The following is a 16,617-nucleotide window of genomic DNA, read 5'->3' as shown; positions in this document are numbered from 1 at the left end:
GAATTTCAACAGGCGAAAGTGGCAAAGAAGGGCGTTTCAGTAGAAGGGACTTTGTGAATAGTTCGGGGAGGGGGTGTCAGAGAACTCTCATGCAGGAGGATAAAAGGGACATCCGTTTGTCAGGAATTGAGGAAGATATAAGGCAGAGAGGAAGATAAACCCGGAAAGTTATGTCACAGCTGAGGCGTAGACAGTCTGGAACGCCAGGCTGTGAAGGTTTTATTTGTAGGCAATGAGGAGCCAGTGAAGTCTGTGACACAGAGAGGTGACAAGACCAGAGTTGCTCTGTTAATGAGTTCCAAGTGAGAAGTAATGAGGGTATGGGCAGTGGAGACGAAAAGGAGGTGACAGACTGGAGGGACCCTACAGAGAAGAAATGGGTAGGAAGCGACCATGAGTAGCTGAATTCAATGCTTTCCAAGAGAGTTTCCAGAATCACCGGCTTCAGAATCTCCTGGGGGTACTTAACAACTTCTAGAGTACCCACTGGCTGCCATGAGGAATCACCAGCATCTCCAGGGCCTGGGCCTGGGCATCTGCATGCGAACAACCGTCCTGGATTTTCATCATGCACACTAATTTCAACAGCTGGCCACACGGTCTACGTTGCCTTACACATTGGGCACCAGAACAACACTGTGACAGAGTCAAAGAATCCTGAGGTCTCGACCACGGGCAAGGGGTAAAATGGGGACACCATTTGCCGGCAGAGGGGTTTCAAGAGGAAGAGCCAGTTTTTGGAGGGAAAGACGCTGAGTTCAGTTCAGCCCCAGCAGGTTATTTAGAGACAGAAGGCAGACTTCAGAACAAACGCCGTGGTACAAAAGAATTTCATCGCGGGATTTCGTGTCTCTGATCATTTTCAGAGTCCGCTCTGTCTGGAATGTGCTAGTCCTGGCCTCCTCTATAGTCAGGCCCACGAACTAGATGATCTGAGAAATCCATTTAGCCCTTGAGTGCGGTGACCCAAAGAAAAGGCCGCTAATGGGATAGGAATAAAGAATGTTCATAAACCAAGCGGGGAGAAAGAGAAAGAAGATCAGTTCTTCCTGGCAGCTCAGACACCTGCATTCCAAAGCACCGGAGATGTTTTGGCTCCTGGGAAAAGGGAGAGACACCTTCCAGGCATGAGCCAGTCTCGAAGGGACTTTACCCGCATCTGTACATCGCTGTGTCAGAGAGATCCCGGGCCTCTCCCAAGCGCCCCACAGCCCCACTGGAATGTTCTGTGGGGGCAAAGCCCTGGAAGTTTCGCCATTTGCTACATCCCACACGCCTGGAACAGCGCCTGCATGAAGTAGGCGCTCCAGAAGCATTCACTGATGACAGAGTAGAGCGTGGGACACTTCATTTGGAATCTCAGCTCTGCCATGGACAAGCCGTAAAACTCAGAGCAACTCAGTCTCTTCCAGATTGTTTCCTTTCCTGTAAAATGGGGACAATAGGTCCTTCCGAAGATCGCTGTGAGGATCAAACAAGACAACGTGTGTGTGCAAGGGGCCTGGGGCATCCCCCATATTGTATCGATCACGACACCTGCCTCTTCCGCTCCGGTGCTCACACAGGGCAGAGGGTATTGTGGGGCCCAAAGAATCGGCTTCTGTCAAAACCTGTCATCTCTCTCCATCTGACCTTTGTCACCACATTAAAGACATAGAAAAGGCAAAAGTTGCAGAGAACACTCTTGAGCTGGGAAGGACGCTCCCTCACACCAGGCCAGTTCCAAGCAGCATCCTCACAGGTGCGGGGGCCAAACCCATTCACCTGCCCATCTGAATGATGACAGGAAGGGAGCCAGGGGACTCTCAAGGCTGCTCTTCCTTCTACAGAGAAAAAAACATGGCCCGAGCAGCTAAGGGACTTGCTCAAGGTCACACAGAAGCCAGCGAGGCTGGGATGACAGCCTGAGTCACTCTCCCCACTCACAGCCCGGGCTCCCCACGTCCTGCTGCTGGAGCCCTGGAGGTGGTGGCAATCAGGTGTCCCGGAAGATACAAGGGACGGCGATGCTGAAGGACAGCACTCCAGTCACTTGCCTGTGACAGAAAAGGTGAGCCCCATCAAGGCAAATGACCGTACAGGCACAGGGCCCAAGCAAGGCTCTGGAAGCAGCCAAGACTGTCACCTCTACCTCGCTTCATCTCCTCCCTTCTTCCAGATTTCCTAGCCGGAAACACGGAAACACGATGGCCAGAGACCAGCAGAGTGCAAATAAGCTGGAACCCAGAGGCCGCGTGGGGAGGAAGGGCCCGGGGCAAACAAAGGCGGCAGAGGGCCCATGTACCCTCCCGACCATCTCCCTGGAGACGGGGTGGGTGAGGCTGGAGCCCAGGGGAGCCGAGGGTCTGAGGCCTCTGTTGCAGCAAGCCAGGCAACTTGTGAAAAAAAACAAAGCTCCCGTGTCAGGAAATGTCCCCACATAGAGGAGGCAAAAAAAAAAAAAAAAAAAAGACGACTCAGTCTCTAGGCAGGGGGACTTCCAGCTCTTCTTTGTTTCTGGGGATGTTTCTGGTTCCCAGCTTCAAACCGTGGCTTGGGGATGGCGGGTAATTTAATTAAACATTGCCAGGGCTTGGCTGAGGTTGCCTGGGCGCCCGCAGTATGAAGTTCCTACCCTGTCATGGCCTCATCAATGAGCTACATTGAGAGGAGCTGCGTGTCTGTTGGTGGAGAAGGGAGAGGAGGGGGCTCCGAGCCCAGAAGCCCAGAGATTCTATTCTGCTTTGACAAGCTCCTTGACAGCCCAGCATTCCTGGGAATTCAGCCCAGTGCCTTCAGCAGCCAGCGCAGGGCCTGGCACTGGGAGGAAGGCCGTCGGGATCATTCATCGACTGACCATTAGAAGCAGCCTGAGTCGTGAGCCTCTAAGACAGGCAAGAATGTAAAACACACCCTGAGGCAGTCTTTAAAATGATCCGGGCTACTAGCTCTCTGCCTCTGGTCTAAAATCTGAGAAGCCCCAGCCTCGGACTGAACTGCTAACCGCCAGGCCACGGTCAGCCTGTCTTCAGGGAAGGGTGGCCGGACCTGGGAGGGGGACACGGCTTCCGTCCCTTAACCCAGTTTTCTCCATAATTTCACATCTGATGGTAGAAAGGGCGTTTCAAGCCATGACTCTTCATTCCCCTCTTTAAGATACCCCTAAACACTGATTAAATTCACCCCTACCCAAATGTGGGACAGGGGCTGGGACAAGCATGTCACCAGGGTGTTTCTCTCTACGCTGCAGAGATTTTGTCTGAAATAGAGAAGCTAACACCTGCCTGTTTATTCTGAGTAGGACTGGAATTCTGGGTCAGGTGTCTTAACTGCTAATCTCCCGGGTCCCACTTCCGGGGCTCAGCGCACCAACCCCTCCTCCTCCCCGCCCCCCAACAGTCTGCTGCCTCCAGCCTCACTTCCACAACCTTTACCCCAATTGCCCAGTTACATTCTCTTCCCTCCCCTTGGCCACATTTAATCCTCTTTCTCAATCTCCTAACATTCCTCCCCATTCCCTCCTCCCTCCCAGTGTCTCTCAGTTCCACCTCCCTGCCTTTTCCACCACCGGGGTTTAAGCGAGCCCCTCCAGATGCTAACACTTCTGGAATCCTTTCCCCAGAAGGCTTTACTCAGTTGGCCGGTGTCTGCAAAGTCCCTGGCAAAGAAGCCGTTGGGAGTTAGGACTGAAGATGGGGACGCAAGGGTAGAAAGACACCCCTTTCCCATGACAATCCTAATTAGCACACAGGATGTGGGGGCTTTCCAAGGAGGCTGGGATGCCCTGCTCAAGCAGCTGTTCTCTGATCCCCTGGGACTCCCCCCCCCATCCTCTCTAGCCCCTCCCCACCACACCTGCTTCACCAGGCTCCTGGGTCACAATCTCCGGAAAGCCGGGCCAGAATTCCAGAAACAACCTCCCACCCCCAAGAAGACAGAGACTCCTGGAGAGGAGGCAGACTTGTCCCAGGTCCTCAGTTAAGCCTGGACACCCCGAGCTGAGCAAAGACAAGCAGCTGGGTCCTGCCCCTCCCGCCACTGACCCACCACCCTGAGCCCCTCTTCTTTGCTCTGACCTGCAAAGCCTGGTCAGGGGGGAAGTGGGATTGTGGTGGCCACAGTGGCAACCTGATTCTCACGAAAAGATGAGGGGTTTAGTGCTCTGGAAGACCAGAGTGTCAGTTTCAGGAGGAAGCTTGGGGACCCTTTCTCCTTAGGAATCCACCTCCTCCTAGGCGGACAAAGGGAGCGGCTTTCCTGCCAGGCATTCCGGAGCCGGGGCCCTCCCCCTCCTCTCTCCATCTGCTCTGGCCTGTTGCTTCAAGCACTTGGAGTGCACAGGCGGTACTGGCCAATGCCACAGCATCCGGGGTGTTTCATGTCCTGGAATCCCCCAGCAGCTCCAGGCTCTCCTCCCAGGGCGCCCGCCCTTCCCCTGCTAGACCACTGCGAATGCCTCCAGGGAACCCCTTCTTCCCTCCCCCGAGTCCCCCTCCCCCCGCAGGACCCAGCTGCGGGAAGGCAACCCACACAGAAGGGGCAGAGGCAGTAAGGTGGGTGGTGAGGGGGACAGGTGGCGGCCCCGAGGGTGCCTGAGGCAAAGCAGGGTCAGCCAACGTGTGAGGATGCAGGAAACCTTTCCCAGCGGCTGGGATTGCATGTGGGCTGGGCCGGCCCTGGAATTTCTACATCGGAGGACTTGGGGCCACCAAGCGCTTAAAGGGGGGCGCGAGATGGGACGGGGGGACGGTTCTTAGGGGCTCGGTTGAAGCTCGATTTGCACAAGCAGAACACGGATACTACTTGCATGGACGTTTATTGCGGGGGCAATCTTAAGAGGATGGCGGGGAGTAAAGCGCCCCCTCCACGACCACCTCCTGGTGACACGCCGCACGGAGTTGCGGACTGGGTGGGTCCCGGTGGGCTCCCGAGGCGGGAGATCCCAGGGCAGGGAGGGGAGGTGGGCGCGAGCGGGGCAGGGGCGCCGGCTCACCGGTATCCTGGCGGAACTGGTTCATGGACTGCAGGTCGATGATGTAGGGCGCGAGACGGCTGTCCACCTGGCCCAGCACCACGCTGCCCCCGGCGCGGGGGCCGGCGCGGACCACCGCCTCGATGTGGTGGCTCACGGCCGGGCTGTAGGGACGCCAGCGGCCGTGCTCGTTCAGCCATTCCCAGACCACCACGGCCGAGGCCAGGAGCATGGCGAGCCCCGGGCCGCGGCGGCCGCGCCGCGCCGCCTGCCTCCCGGGCCCCGCGCGCCGGTCCTCCTCCGCTTCCTCCTGCGCCGCCGCCCGCGGGCCTCGGCCGCGCCCCCCGCCCCGCGCCCCGCCGCCCCGGGCAGCCTCAGCTCCGGCCCATGGGCCGCTCCCCAGCCGCGCATCCACCGGGGCCCGGGCACCCGGGCCGCCCGGCTCCGACCGCGCGCCGCCGCCGCCGCCGGGGTCCGCCGCTGCCGCCGCCGCCGCTCCGTGGGGTCGAGCGGCTTCATGCAAAGCCCCGGCCCTGCGCAGACAGGCCCCCGCCTCGCGAAGCCCCGGCGGGCGCGCGGCCGGAGCCCCGGCGGCCCGAGCTGGGCTGGCGGCGACGCGAGCCCCGGGCCCTCGCACCAATTGCGCCTCGGGCTCTGCGGGCGGCGGGGTGGGAGCTCGCCGCGCGCTCGCGCTCGGAAAGGCACGCCGGGCTCCCCTCCCCGCGCGCCCCTCCCTGCCCACCCTCCGGCCGCGCGGACGCGGTGGCCGCCGCGGCGAGAGCTCCCCCTCCCTGCGGCTCTGCTCAGTCGCCTCCAGAATGGAGCGCCCCTCCCGAGCGGGGCGCTAAGGCAAACGCGCGCCCGCGGGGGTTTCCCGCGTCCCCAGGCGCCCCAAAGCGGCCGGCCATGACGCGGCCCCGGGACCGCAGCTGTCGCGCGCCGCCGCTCTGCAGCCTCCCTCCCAGAAACGGAATGGTCTTTCTCTCCGCGTTTAATTCAGCGCGATCGGGGTCCGCAGCGCCAGCGCCGAGACACGCGGTGTCTCCGGCTCGCGCACGCACTCACACTCACACACTCGCACACACTCGCGCGCCCGCACCCCCACGCCCTCCTTGCTCCGGCTCCTATTACCTCATCTTCGCCCGCATCCTCAGCTGTCCGTCAAGGATGCGGAGCCACGCCCCCGGCGGCCCGGGCCCCGGAGGGGGGCGCCCGCGGCTCACACGCCCCCTGCTGGCCCGGGGCGACGCGTGCGGGCCAGTGGCCACGCACGGCCGCTCGCCTCTAACCTCTGCTCCTGAGACCCGGTGCAAAGGGTTGCAGCGATTTGGAGGGTGAGGGGTTTATATCGTCCTCCTAGAGGGCAAATGTGTTTTTTTCTGGTCTGCTTCAACGTTACTGTCGTCCGGGAGATACAGGCTAAATTGAGTTATTGTGCAGGGTTTCTGGGACCAAAATATTGGGAGAGTAGGACAGACACGAGCTAGACTTGGCTATTTTCGTCATCGCTCGTTAATATGGAAAATAACCTAGAAGGGCAGATTAACATCAGGATTTCACGGTAATTTTGCCAGAGAACGCAAACTTCGTTTTGCTGAGGTGGCTGGCGACCGCATACATGAATTCATATGGTCAGGAAGATGCAGGATACGATACAGAAATAAAAACAGTTTGTGTTAGGGGCTGGGATTATGAATCTCTTTGAAATAACCATTTTCCTTCATAATGTCGTGAACTTCGTCTTTTGTTTCGGAAGATTTGCTTTCCCTCTCTTGCTCCCTCTTGAATTACAGCCACCTGTTTTTTTTTTTTTTTTTTTAATTTTTTTTTTCAACGTTTATTTATTTTTGGGACAGAGAGAGACAGAGCATGAACGGGGGAAGGGCAGAGAGAGAGGGAGACACAGAATCGGAAAGAGGCTCCAGGCTCTGAGCCATCAGCCCAGAGCCCGACGCGGGGCTCGAACTCACGGACCGCGAGATCGCGACCTGGCTGAAGTCGGACGCTTAACCAACTGCGCCACCCAGGCGCCCCTACAGCCACCTGTTCTATCGTTAGCATTTTCCATTTCTTCTTCATCCTTCTTCCCTCGTCTCCCTGTTCACAGGGTTCTAGATAAGAAGCAAAAGAAAAAAGCAATCATACATGTTCTTCGTCCAGCCTCCAAAAAGGTCTACTCTGAGCTTCACTCTTGATGATGCCCCCGCGCCAAAATCTCCCTAGCATGACTTCTGGAGATCCGGTTAGTCTCTCCCTAAGGCCAGTCTCCCAATCCAACTCAGTCAACACCTTCATTAAGACATCAAATTTCAGGGTTTCAAGGACGAAAGAGAAAGGAGTAAAGGATATCTCAATTTATCCTACCATGAGCCATTGTTATTCCCATTTTACAAATGAGACTTAGGACATTTGAGGACTTTGAGCCAGTTTACCTATATAGCCAGAAGGGAAACTGGTATTCAAAACTTAGTTGGACTCAAAAAAAAAAAGAAAAGAAAAGAAAAGAAAAGAAAAGAAAAGAAAAGAAAAAGACAAAGAAAAAAAGCCTATTGCGTCATACATGTTATGTGACAAGGGGGTAGTATAGTAAGAATCAAGGTATGTGGCAAATAAATAAATAAATAAATAAATAAAAGTGCCTCAATGTGAAAGAAGGGAAGGGAGAACACGAGGACAGGGTGTTCTGGAAGAACAAAGGTAGAGGTGAAGTAAAAGGAACCTAAAGCTTTATTGAGCTATTTTTATTTCCAATCATAAGACCAAGAGTTTGAAGACTCTGGAAACTTCCTTGTGGTCTGGGTAAGTATGGATCCAGAAACTGTCAGTAATGATTTAAGAGAATGCTGAAAGTATCAGGGAGAAAACAGCACCTGACCAGCCCAACCAGGCATTCTCAAGTGGAAAAAGCCCAAACCAGAGAAGAGGGCTATCACCAAATGTTAGACCGGCCATTTGAAAGATGAACGGTTGTTTGAACGATGAATACGAAGTAGGAAGACAGTTGCTCTTACCTATGTCCAGCTTGATCCTGTATCTGGTCTTCTTGTGTCTGTACAACAGGACAAAAAATGCCTGATGACGTAAGAGAGGGTTTGTACGTAGCTTGATTCATGTGTAAGAGGAAGCCAAGATATAGATCAGCTGATGTTAGTAATCAATTACAGTTGTGTATTTTTGATAAGCTACACCCATAAGTGGCATAATAATCTCTAACCAAGTGAGGTGCCTAATTTGTGATTTGGAAGATGGCAGGTATAATAAAACCTCACCAATTGAGACTGATTGGAATGAAGCCAGTCTGAATTGTTCAAAGGTTTAATTTGATGATACTTCAAAAAAAAAAAAAATGCCAATCATCACTTGACACCAAAGTTCAAGGGAAAAGACATACTCCTTGTCTGTGACATGTTCAGAGGCAAAGTCGTTCTTTTTTCCAGTTACCTATTGCTCTGTATCAAACATCCTAAAATTAGTGGCTGAAAACGGCAACAAGGATTTATGTTGCACATGAATCTGCAGCTTGGCGAAGGCTTGATGAGGACAGCTAGTGTCTGCTCCGGGAGGGTGAAGGATGGCTGGGGGCTGAAATCACGTGCAGGCTTGTTCATTCACTTGTCTAGGGTTTGATGCTGGCTGTCAGCTGGTAACTCAGGTAGGGCTATCCGCCCACGCACCTACAAGTGGACTATGTTGCTAATTGGCTTCTTCATAGCATGGAGGTTCGGTTCCAAATGCGTGTGACCCAACAGAAAGAGTCAGACAGAAGCTGCATCGCCTTCTCTTTAAATTACGTTTTTTATTTTCAAATAATTGTAGGTTCACAGGTAGTTGTAAGAATCCAGAGAGATCTCCTGTACCCTTTTCCTCCATGTTACCCAATGGTAACAGCTTATAAAACTATACTTGCAAAAGTATTGTACAGTATCTTTACTGACATTGACACAGTCAAAATAAGGAATAATTGTGATTCTGCTCCTTTATTGATACAGTAGCACTGTATCATATATCATACGAGATACACTTTTTATACAAGTGTAAACAACACATATTTCTATTACCACAGGTTCCACGATGTGGTCCTTTTATAGCCATAACCGATCCTTCCCCTCCCATCCTCTCCTTAACCCCTAGAAATCACTAATAGATTCTCCATATCTATAATTTTGTCATTTCAGGAATGTTATGTAAATGGAATCATAGACTGCGTAACCTTTGGGGACTAGTTTTTTCTACTCAGTGTGATTCTCTAAAGATTCATCCAGATTGTTGTGTATACCAAGAGTTTGTTCCTTGTATTCCACAGTACAAATGTACTGTATTGCCCACCCACTGCAGGACATAGAGTTGTTTCTAGTTTGGGCTTTTACAAATATAGCTGCTGTGAGCATTCATATCCAGTTTTTGCATGAATGTAAAGTTTCCATTTCTTTGTGATAAATGCCCAGGAGTACAATTGTAAGGTCATACGTTTAGGTTTTTTTTTTTTGGCGTCTATATATCCTTTTTTTTTTATTCTTTAAAACTTTTTTTTCATGTTTATTTATTTTGAGAGACAGAGTGTGAGTGAGCAAGGGGCAGAGAGGAGGGAGACACAGAATCCAAAGCAGGCTTCCAGCTCCGAACTGTCTGCACAGAGCCTGACAGGGGGCTTGAATTCACCAAGAGATTATGACCTGAGCTGAAGCCAGATGCTTAACTGACTGAGCCACCCATGTGCCCTTCCTCCTTTCTGATCTTTATGCTTTTTATTTCCCTTTCTTGCCATAGAATAATTCTTAGAATTTCCAGTGCTGTGTTGAATATGGTAGTGAGAATGGGCATTCTTGACTTGTTCCTGATCATAGGGAGATAGCATTTAGTCTTTCATCATTAAATATATCAGCTATAGTGGTTTATTTCAAATGTTATTTACCAAGTTCTTCTATTCCTAATTTTCTGAGACTTTTTTTGTCACGAACATTTATTTTTACCAAATGCTTTTTCTGCATCAATTGGTATGATCATGTGATTTGTCTTCCTTAGTCTGTTAATATGGAAGATTGCATTGATTGATTTTCAAATAATGAACCAGATTTATATCCCTGAAATAAACTCCACTTAGTCATCAGGAGTAATTTTTTAAAATATTGCTGGATTCTAATTGTTAATAGTTTGAGGCTTTGGAGGTATAAAATTATGAAAGATATTGGTTTGTACTTTTCTCTCTCTCTCTACTATCTTTATATGGTTTTGGTATCAAAATAATACTAGCTTTATGAAATGAACTCTCTCTTATTTTCCAGAAAACATTTTGTAGTATTGATGTTAATTCTTCTTTAAATGTTTGGTAGAATTCTCCAGTTTATTAGTGAACTGTATTGTGTTTTAAATTTCAAATTTCAATTTGTATAAGATGATAAGAAAGCAGTTGACTTCTGTATAGTAATTGTGTGCCTTGCAACCTTGTTACAATTTCTTATTCCTTCCAGGAGGTTTGCTGTTGTTGATTCTTTGGAATTTTACACATAGTACATAGATAATCATGTCATCTGTGAATAAAGATAATGTTATATCTTTCTTCTTAATTAGTATCACTTTTGCACCTTTTTTTTTGTCAAATTGCATTAGCTAGGATTTTCATTATGATAATAAATAGGTGAGAGCAGACATCCTTGCCTTGTTTCTGATCCTAGCGGGGAAGCATCCAGTTTCTCACCATGAAGTATGATATTAGCTGTAGGTTTTGTAGATGTTCTTTATCAACCTGCGGAAGTTCTCCTCTATTCCTAGTTTGCTGAGAGTTTTTATAAGTGGGTGTTGGAATTTGTCGAATGCTTTCTCTGCATCTGTTGATATAATCATGTCGCTTTTATTCTTTACCCTGCTCATGTGTCATTACATCAATAAATTATATCAAATAATTTTTTAAGGTTGAATCAGCCTTGGATGCCTAGAATAAATCCCCTCTGCTGATTTTAATCTGTATTTTTTTCACTGTAAGAACCAAAGCCATGAACATAAGTTTTCTGACTTCTGTGAATCTTTTACAAAATTACTGAACCTGAAGGCAGTCTTTGAGACCTCCTGAACTTGTGCCCTGTAACAGTTTTGGCCAACAGGGAGCTCAGAAGCTAAAATGGCCAATTAGAGACGGCCCACCTTTGCCCTTTGCCATGTAACTTAACATACTCACAGGGTCCAGGAATTAGGATGTGGATGTCTTTGTATGGATGCTGTCCACATTGTCCATGTGACTCACTCGTGATCTTTTGTCCTGCTCATACTGTCCTGGGTGCATCACTTCTATAAGAGACAGTGTCTTATAAGAGACAGTGTTTGGCTGCAGCCGACATTGTGACTTCAGAAATCTGAGAGAACCCACTACATAATGGGCAGTTTTCTGGATGCATGGTCACCTGATATCTCAAGATCGGGTGTTCCATTGTTAATGGGGGCCAGTAACACACCAGGATTTGCTATGCAAAAAGCATACAATTTTGCACTGCACATGGCATGATATGACTTCAGAACCCCAGGAGTCTGCATTGTGATTCTCCCACTTGGGTTTGCCATAAACGCCACATGGTATCTTTTTTAAAAATGTTTAATTATTTATTTCTTTAGAGAGTGCATTCGAATAAGAGTGGGGGAGGGGCAGAGGGAGAGGGAGAGAAAGAATCCTAGGCAGGCTCCACGCTGAGCGTGGTCGATCCCATGACCGTGAAGTCACGACCTGAGCTGATATCAAGAGCTGGATGGCTAACCGATTGAACCGGCCAGGCACTCCGACTCCACACGGTATCTTTGCCCTCATCTGACACTTGTGATATAGAGTCAGCCAGGAGGATGCACCATCCAAGTGACAGCACTGTTTTCCTTTGTTTGCTTTTGTTTTGTTTTTCCATAACCAGAGTCTACAGAACCTTTATTTATTTATTTATTTATTTATTTATTTAGAGAGCACATGAGAGCAAGAGCAGGGGAGGGACAGACTGAGAAGGAGAGAGAGAATCCCAAGCAGACTCCATGCTGTCAGTAAGGATCCCGACGCAGGGGATCAAACTTTGAGGGCTCAAACTCACAAACCCTGAGATCATGACTTGAGCTGAAACCAAGAGTCGGGGCACTTAACCGACAAAGCCACCTTATTTTTTTTTTTAAGTTATCTCTACATCCAACGTGGGGCTTGAACCCACAACCCCAAGATCAAGAGTCATACACTCTACTGAATGAGCCAGCCAGGAGCCCCTGCAGAACCTTTTTGTAATCTGAGCCTGATTTAAAGCCGGCACCTGTCACCCTATAAATGGGCTAAAGCAGTATACCCAGGTATGGACCATGCTACCTTCAGAAACCAAAGAGGCAGAGTATCTCCTTCTTCATAGTGAGGCACACAGGATTCAACAGTTTATCTCTTACTTTGGGTGAGATGTCCTGGCACATCCCTGATTTAGTGGGCTGCTGATTCTTCATAGAGTCGATCTCCGTTGGCTACTTGTCGCTCCTCTGGCCTGATTAGCATGATGTCATTGACAGAGTGGATTGATGTGATGGTCAGCAGGACGCACAAACAGTCCAGACTTTTCCTATCTATATTGTATCAAACAGAGTGCTAATATAGTCTTGGGCAAAACCGAAAAAACATGCCATTGTCTAGTCCATGTGAGTTGAACGGCTTATGATGCCCTTTTCTGATAGTGGCACAAAAGAGCACATTAATCCAGTCAATGGCCGAATACCAGGTACTTGGGGCAGTGCTGATTTACTCTAGCAAAGATACCACATGTGGCACTGTGGCTGCAACTGGGCCTACCACTCACTCGGTTTGACTTGGCAGCTGTCAACTGCTGTCCTTCAGACTCACTAGCTTCCCACAGGGGTCAACTGATAAATTAAACGTATGTATGATAAAGGCCTTTATTTCTATATTCTTCAGATATTTAAGGGTCACATTTATTTATTTACTTACTTATTTAAATTTTTTTTTATTGGAGAGAGAGAGAGAGAGGGAGGGTGCACGACCTGGGAAGAGGGGCAGAGGGAAAGAAAGAGAGAATCCTAAGCAGGCTCCATGTTCAGTGTGGAACCCAATGCAGGCTGGATCCCACCACCCTGGGATCATGACCTGAGCTGAATTCAAGAGTCAGACGCTCAACTGACCGAGCCACCCAGGGTCCCCACGCACTAATTTATTTTCATGCCCCCTATACATCAATGAAAAATGGGGACAGGGTTCTCTAAAAACTTATAGTGCTGATGAGGTACAAGCTGGACTTCAGGATTTGATACGGGACACAGCACTAGTAAACATCCCTAGCTGCTGACTGGGACACTCGGAGAACGTTCTGGAAGTGGTGCACACCAGAGGTAGACAGCCTTCTGTGACTCAGTCTGCAGTCACTTTTGTCCCTGACCACGTTTAGATGATCTGATTGCATTCTGTCAGAAGCTAGGGAGACCCCCTGGAGGAAAACAATAAAATCCAGGTGATACGTAGGTGATAATGCAATTTCTACTTTTTCATGTAAAATGCAAGGATGATGCCTAAGCCAGGCCGGCTAAGCTCCTGAATATACATACCATTAGTATTTGACTTCCAAGGCCTTTGGATCCTTCCTTTGTTAGTAAATGAGTCTGAGTGGAACTGCCTTAAAAAGGAGATGCCAGATGAAAAAGACCTCCTGACTCCTGAGGTCAGTTTCCATGCAGGTTGGTTTAGCAACAGGTCAATGGCAGCCTTTGTTTAGAAGGGGTGCGCTAGTGGCTGCGTCCAGCAGGTGGCGACGTTGTACCAGGAAGTGGCTTTTCTGAGTGCTCCAGTTGCCTGTTTTTAACCCAAATTGAGATTTTCCTTTCTTCTTTGGAAGTTTTATATTATTTTTGCTGGCATATTCGGAGGGGACAGGGAAGTGGTTTGGGGACAGGCTATATGTCCAACACGAAGCAGTTCCTTAACAGGAGACTCTTCCGTGGCACTTCGGAGATGGGAAGTCCATCATTCCACAACACATCAACTGTGCAACAGCAATCATTGAATCCACCCAAAGTAACCATCCACAGGATCACTTCAGCTTTCCTTCCCCACCTCAATCTTGCCTAAACCCATTACTTGAATTAGAGTGCCTTTCTTCCCATACAAGTGCAATGAAAAGCAAAGGTTCCATCCAGGAGCCCAGGGAAGCTCAGGGTGGTGATCGGGGGTCAGGCTAGGGAGGATGGGGAAGGAGGAGAGAACGAACAGCTGTCAGTCTTTTTCCCTTCTTTCTTCTCGCTCCAAAGTCAGCACCTAAACCCTGGAGCTAGGTCCTCTCCCTGTACCTCTCAGTGCCTGATGAGCATCAAGGCCCAGAGACCACTTCCTGCCCCTACGCAAGCTGCCTGAGCTCCACCAATCAGTCCTTGGGGCCTTTAATCACTCCTGTGCCCAGAACCTTTTCCTCTTCTGGGACAGGGTAGTTTGGTGATTTGGGCACCTGAGTTCAACAGGGCCATAAATTTGGGTCCTCCCTCCCGGATTCACACACGTGTATATGGACTTTGGTCCCCCTTGGGGGCAGGGTGAGCTCAGCTCCATCTCCAATGATTTCTCCAAAATCAGCTGAGGTTTTGGTAGAGAGGAAAAGCATCAGGGGTGAGGAGGGAGAGGAGAGTCACTATATGCTTCTAAATTTGTTTTCAGTAGCTGCCGGTGGTTTGGGTGGACCAAACAAACTTTTAATGTGTTAGTTGTTCCCGAAGCTAGTTGCAGCGTCCGGGGGTTGAGTGGATGCAGTGAAGGAACCGGAGAGACCTGGGGGCTGGCAAACACGTCACAAAGTCGGCCCCTGCTGGGTAAGGAGTGAGGGAGGTGAAGGCAAAAGAGAAAGGGCTCTGAAATGGGCTGCAGCCTGGAGGGAAACTGATCGGCTTGATGCTTCTTTCCCCTCATTCCTTTGGCCCACCACCCCAACTGTCCCATCCGGGGCTTTTCAGATCAGCACGTCTTCCTTTCCTTCTTCTCCTCCACCACCTCCTGCTCCTCCTTCTTTTTCGCCCCACACAGCCTTCTTTCTGGTGTACATGAAACCTCTCTCTCCTTTCCCTTATATGGACCTCAGTCATTGGTTTTCCAGTCCACCCTAAATCCAGGATGGTCTCACCTAGAGATCCTAAAGTTACCAGCAGTTAGGAGTTGGACATATCTTTTTGGGAAACACAGTTCAAGCCACTCCAGCTTCTTTTTCTGTTATGTCACTTAAATATCAATATATTTCTTCCCACAAAAGAGTCCTGGTTCATATTTCCCTATGTTTCTGGTCTCCTCTCTCGATTTCACAAGTTCAGAGCTCATAAGTACTATGAGGATAATTCAGTGGCATTATTCTGCTGACAGAATCCAGACTGATACTAAAGGTACGAACAGGGGCACCTGGGTAGCTCAGTTGGTTAGGCATCCAACTTCGGCTCAGGTAACGATCTCATGATCTCACGGTTGGGGAGTTCCAGCACTGCGTGGGGCTCTGTGCAGCCTGGAGCCTGCTTGGGATTCTGTGTCTCCTCTCTCTGCCCCTCCCCCACTCTTGCTGTCTCTTTCTCTCTTTCTCAAAAATAAACACTAATTTTTTTTTAATTAAAAAAAAAACTGATAACACAAAATGCTAGTGAGGATGTGAAGCGATGTGAACTTGCATTCACTGCTGGTGGGAATGCCAAACGGTCCGGCCACATTGGAAGATAGTTTGGCAGATACTTACAAAGTTAAACATAATTTTACCATACAGTCCAGTAATCACACTCTGAAGTATTTACCCAATGGAGTTGAGAACTTATGTTCACACAAATACTTTGTACTTTGTACACAAATACTTACAGCAGCTTTATTCATATACACCAAACACTGAAGCAAAAGATATCTTTCAAAAGGTGAATGAATACACAACCTGTGGTATATCCATAGAACAGAATATTATCCAGTGGCAAAAAAATAAATGAGCTATCAAGCCACGAAAAGATGCAGAGGAACCTTAGTGGAATATTGTTCAGTGCAAGAAGTCAAGCTGAAAAGGCTACATACTATCTGATTCCACTTAAGTGCCATTCTGGCAAAGGCAAACCTATAAAGACAGTAAAAGGATCAGTGATCACCAGGGTTCAGGGGAGTGGCAGGGTTGAGCAGCTGAAGCAGAGGGGACTTTTAGGCTGGTAAAATGATTCCGTATAATATCATAATGCTGGATACATGACATTATGCACTTGTTAAGACCCACAGAACGTACAGCATGAAGAGTGAACCTTAATGTATGCAAATTTTAAAAGTCACTTAGGTTGAGAGATGAAAGAATGGAGACTTTGACAAGAGAATCTAACTGCACTACAAATGTACAAAAACACCTCACTGAAGGGCGTGGCAGGAAAGGTGCTGACCCCAGGAACTTTGGAAGTGAGTCTGTAAGACTAAACACACACTGTACTCACTTTTTCCTGTCCTGCTGCAGGTGAACAACTCTGATACCGCTATGCATGAAAACTGAATTAAGCAATTAAGTAAATAGGTGGGGGATGGTAGGAGCCACGTTTCTCACTGTTGGACTAGGACTTCATAGATGACCAAGGTAGGAGGCAAAAATGATCCAGGTGGTACTGGAGTTGGAGACATCGGTAAGAATGTTTAACTTACCGTACATACAGGCAGTTACATATAGAAATGT

General features: G+C 49.1%; 1 protein-coding gene across 1 annotated transcript in view; it reads right to left on the bottom strand.

Moving 5' to 3' along the window:
* Positions 1-5,183, bottom strand: part of DTX4 (deltex E3 ubiquitin ligase 4) — a 32,586-nt gene extending 27,403 nt beyond the window's left edge. The window contains exon 1 of the mRNA XM_030332212.1: positions 4,973-5,183. Within this exon, the coding sequence (XP_030188072.1) occupies positions 4,973-5,183 (211 nt within the window). The remainder of the gene's footprint in view (positions 1-4,972) is intronic.
* Positions 5,184-16,617: the final 11,434 nt, after the last annotated feature.

This window comes from Lynx canadensis, chromosome D1, assembly GCF_007474595.2.
Source record: "Lynx canadensis isolate LIC74 chromosome D1, mLynCan4.pri.v2, whole genome shotgun sequence".
NCBI lineage: Eukaryota > Metazoa > Chordata > Mammalia > Carnivora > Felidae > Lynx > Lynx canadensis.
This window is presented reverse-complemented; position numbering and strand designations above follow the sequence as displayed.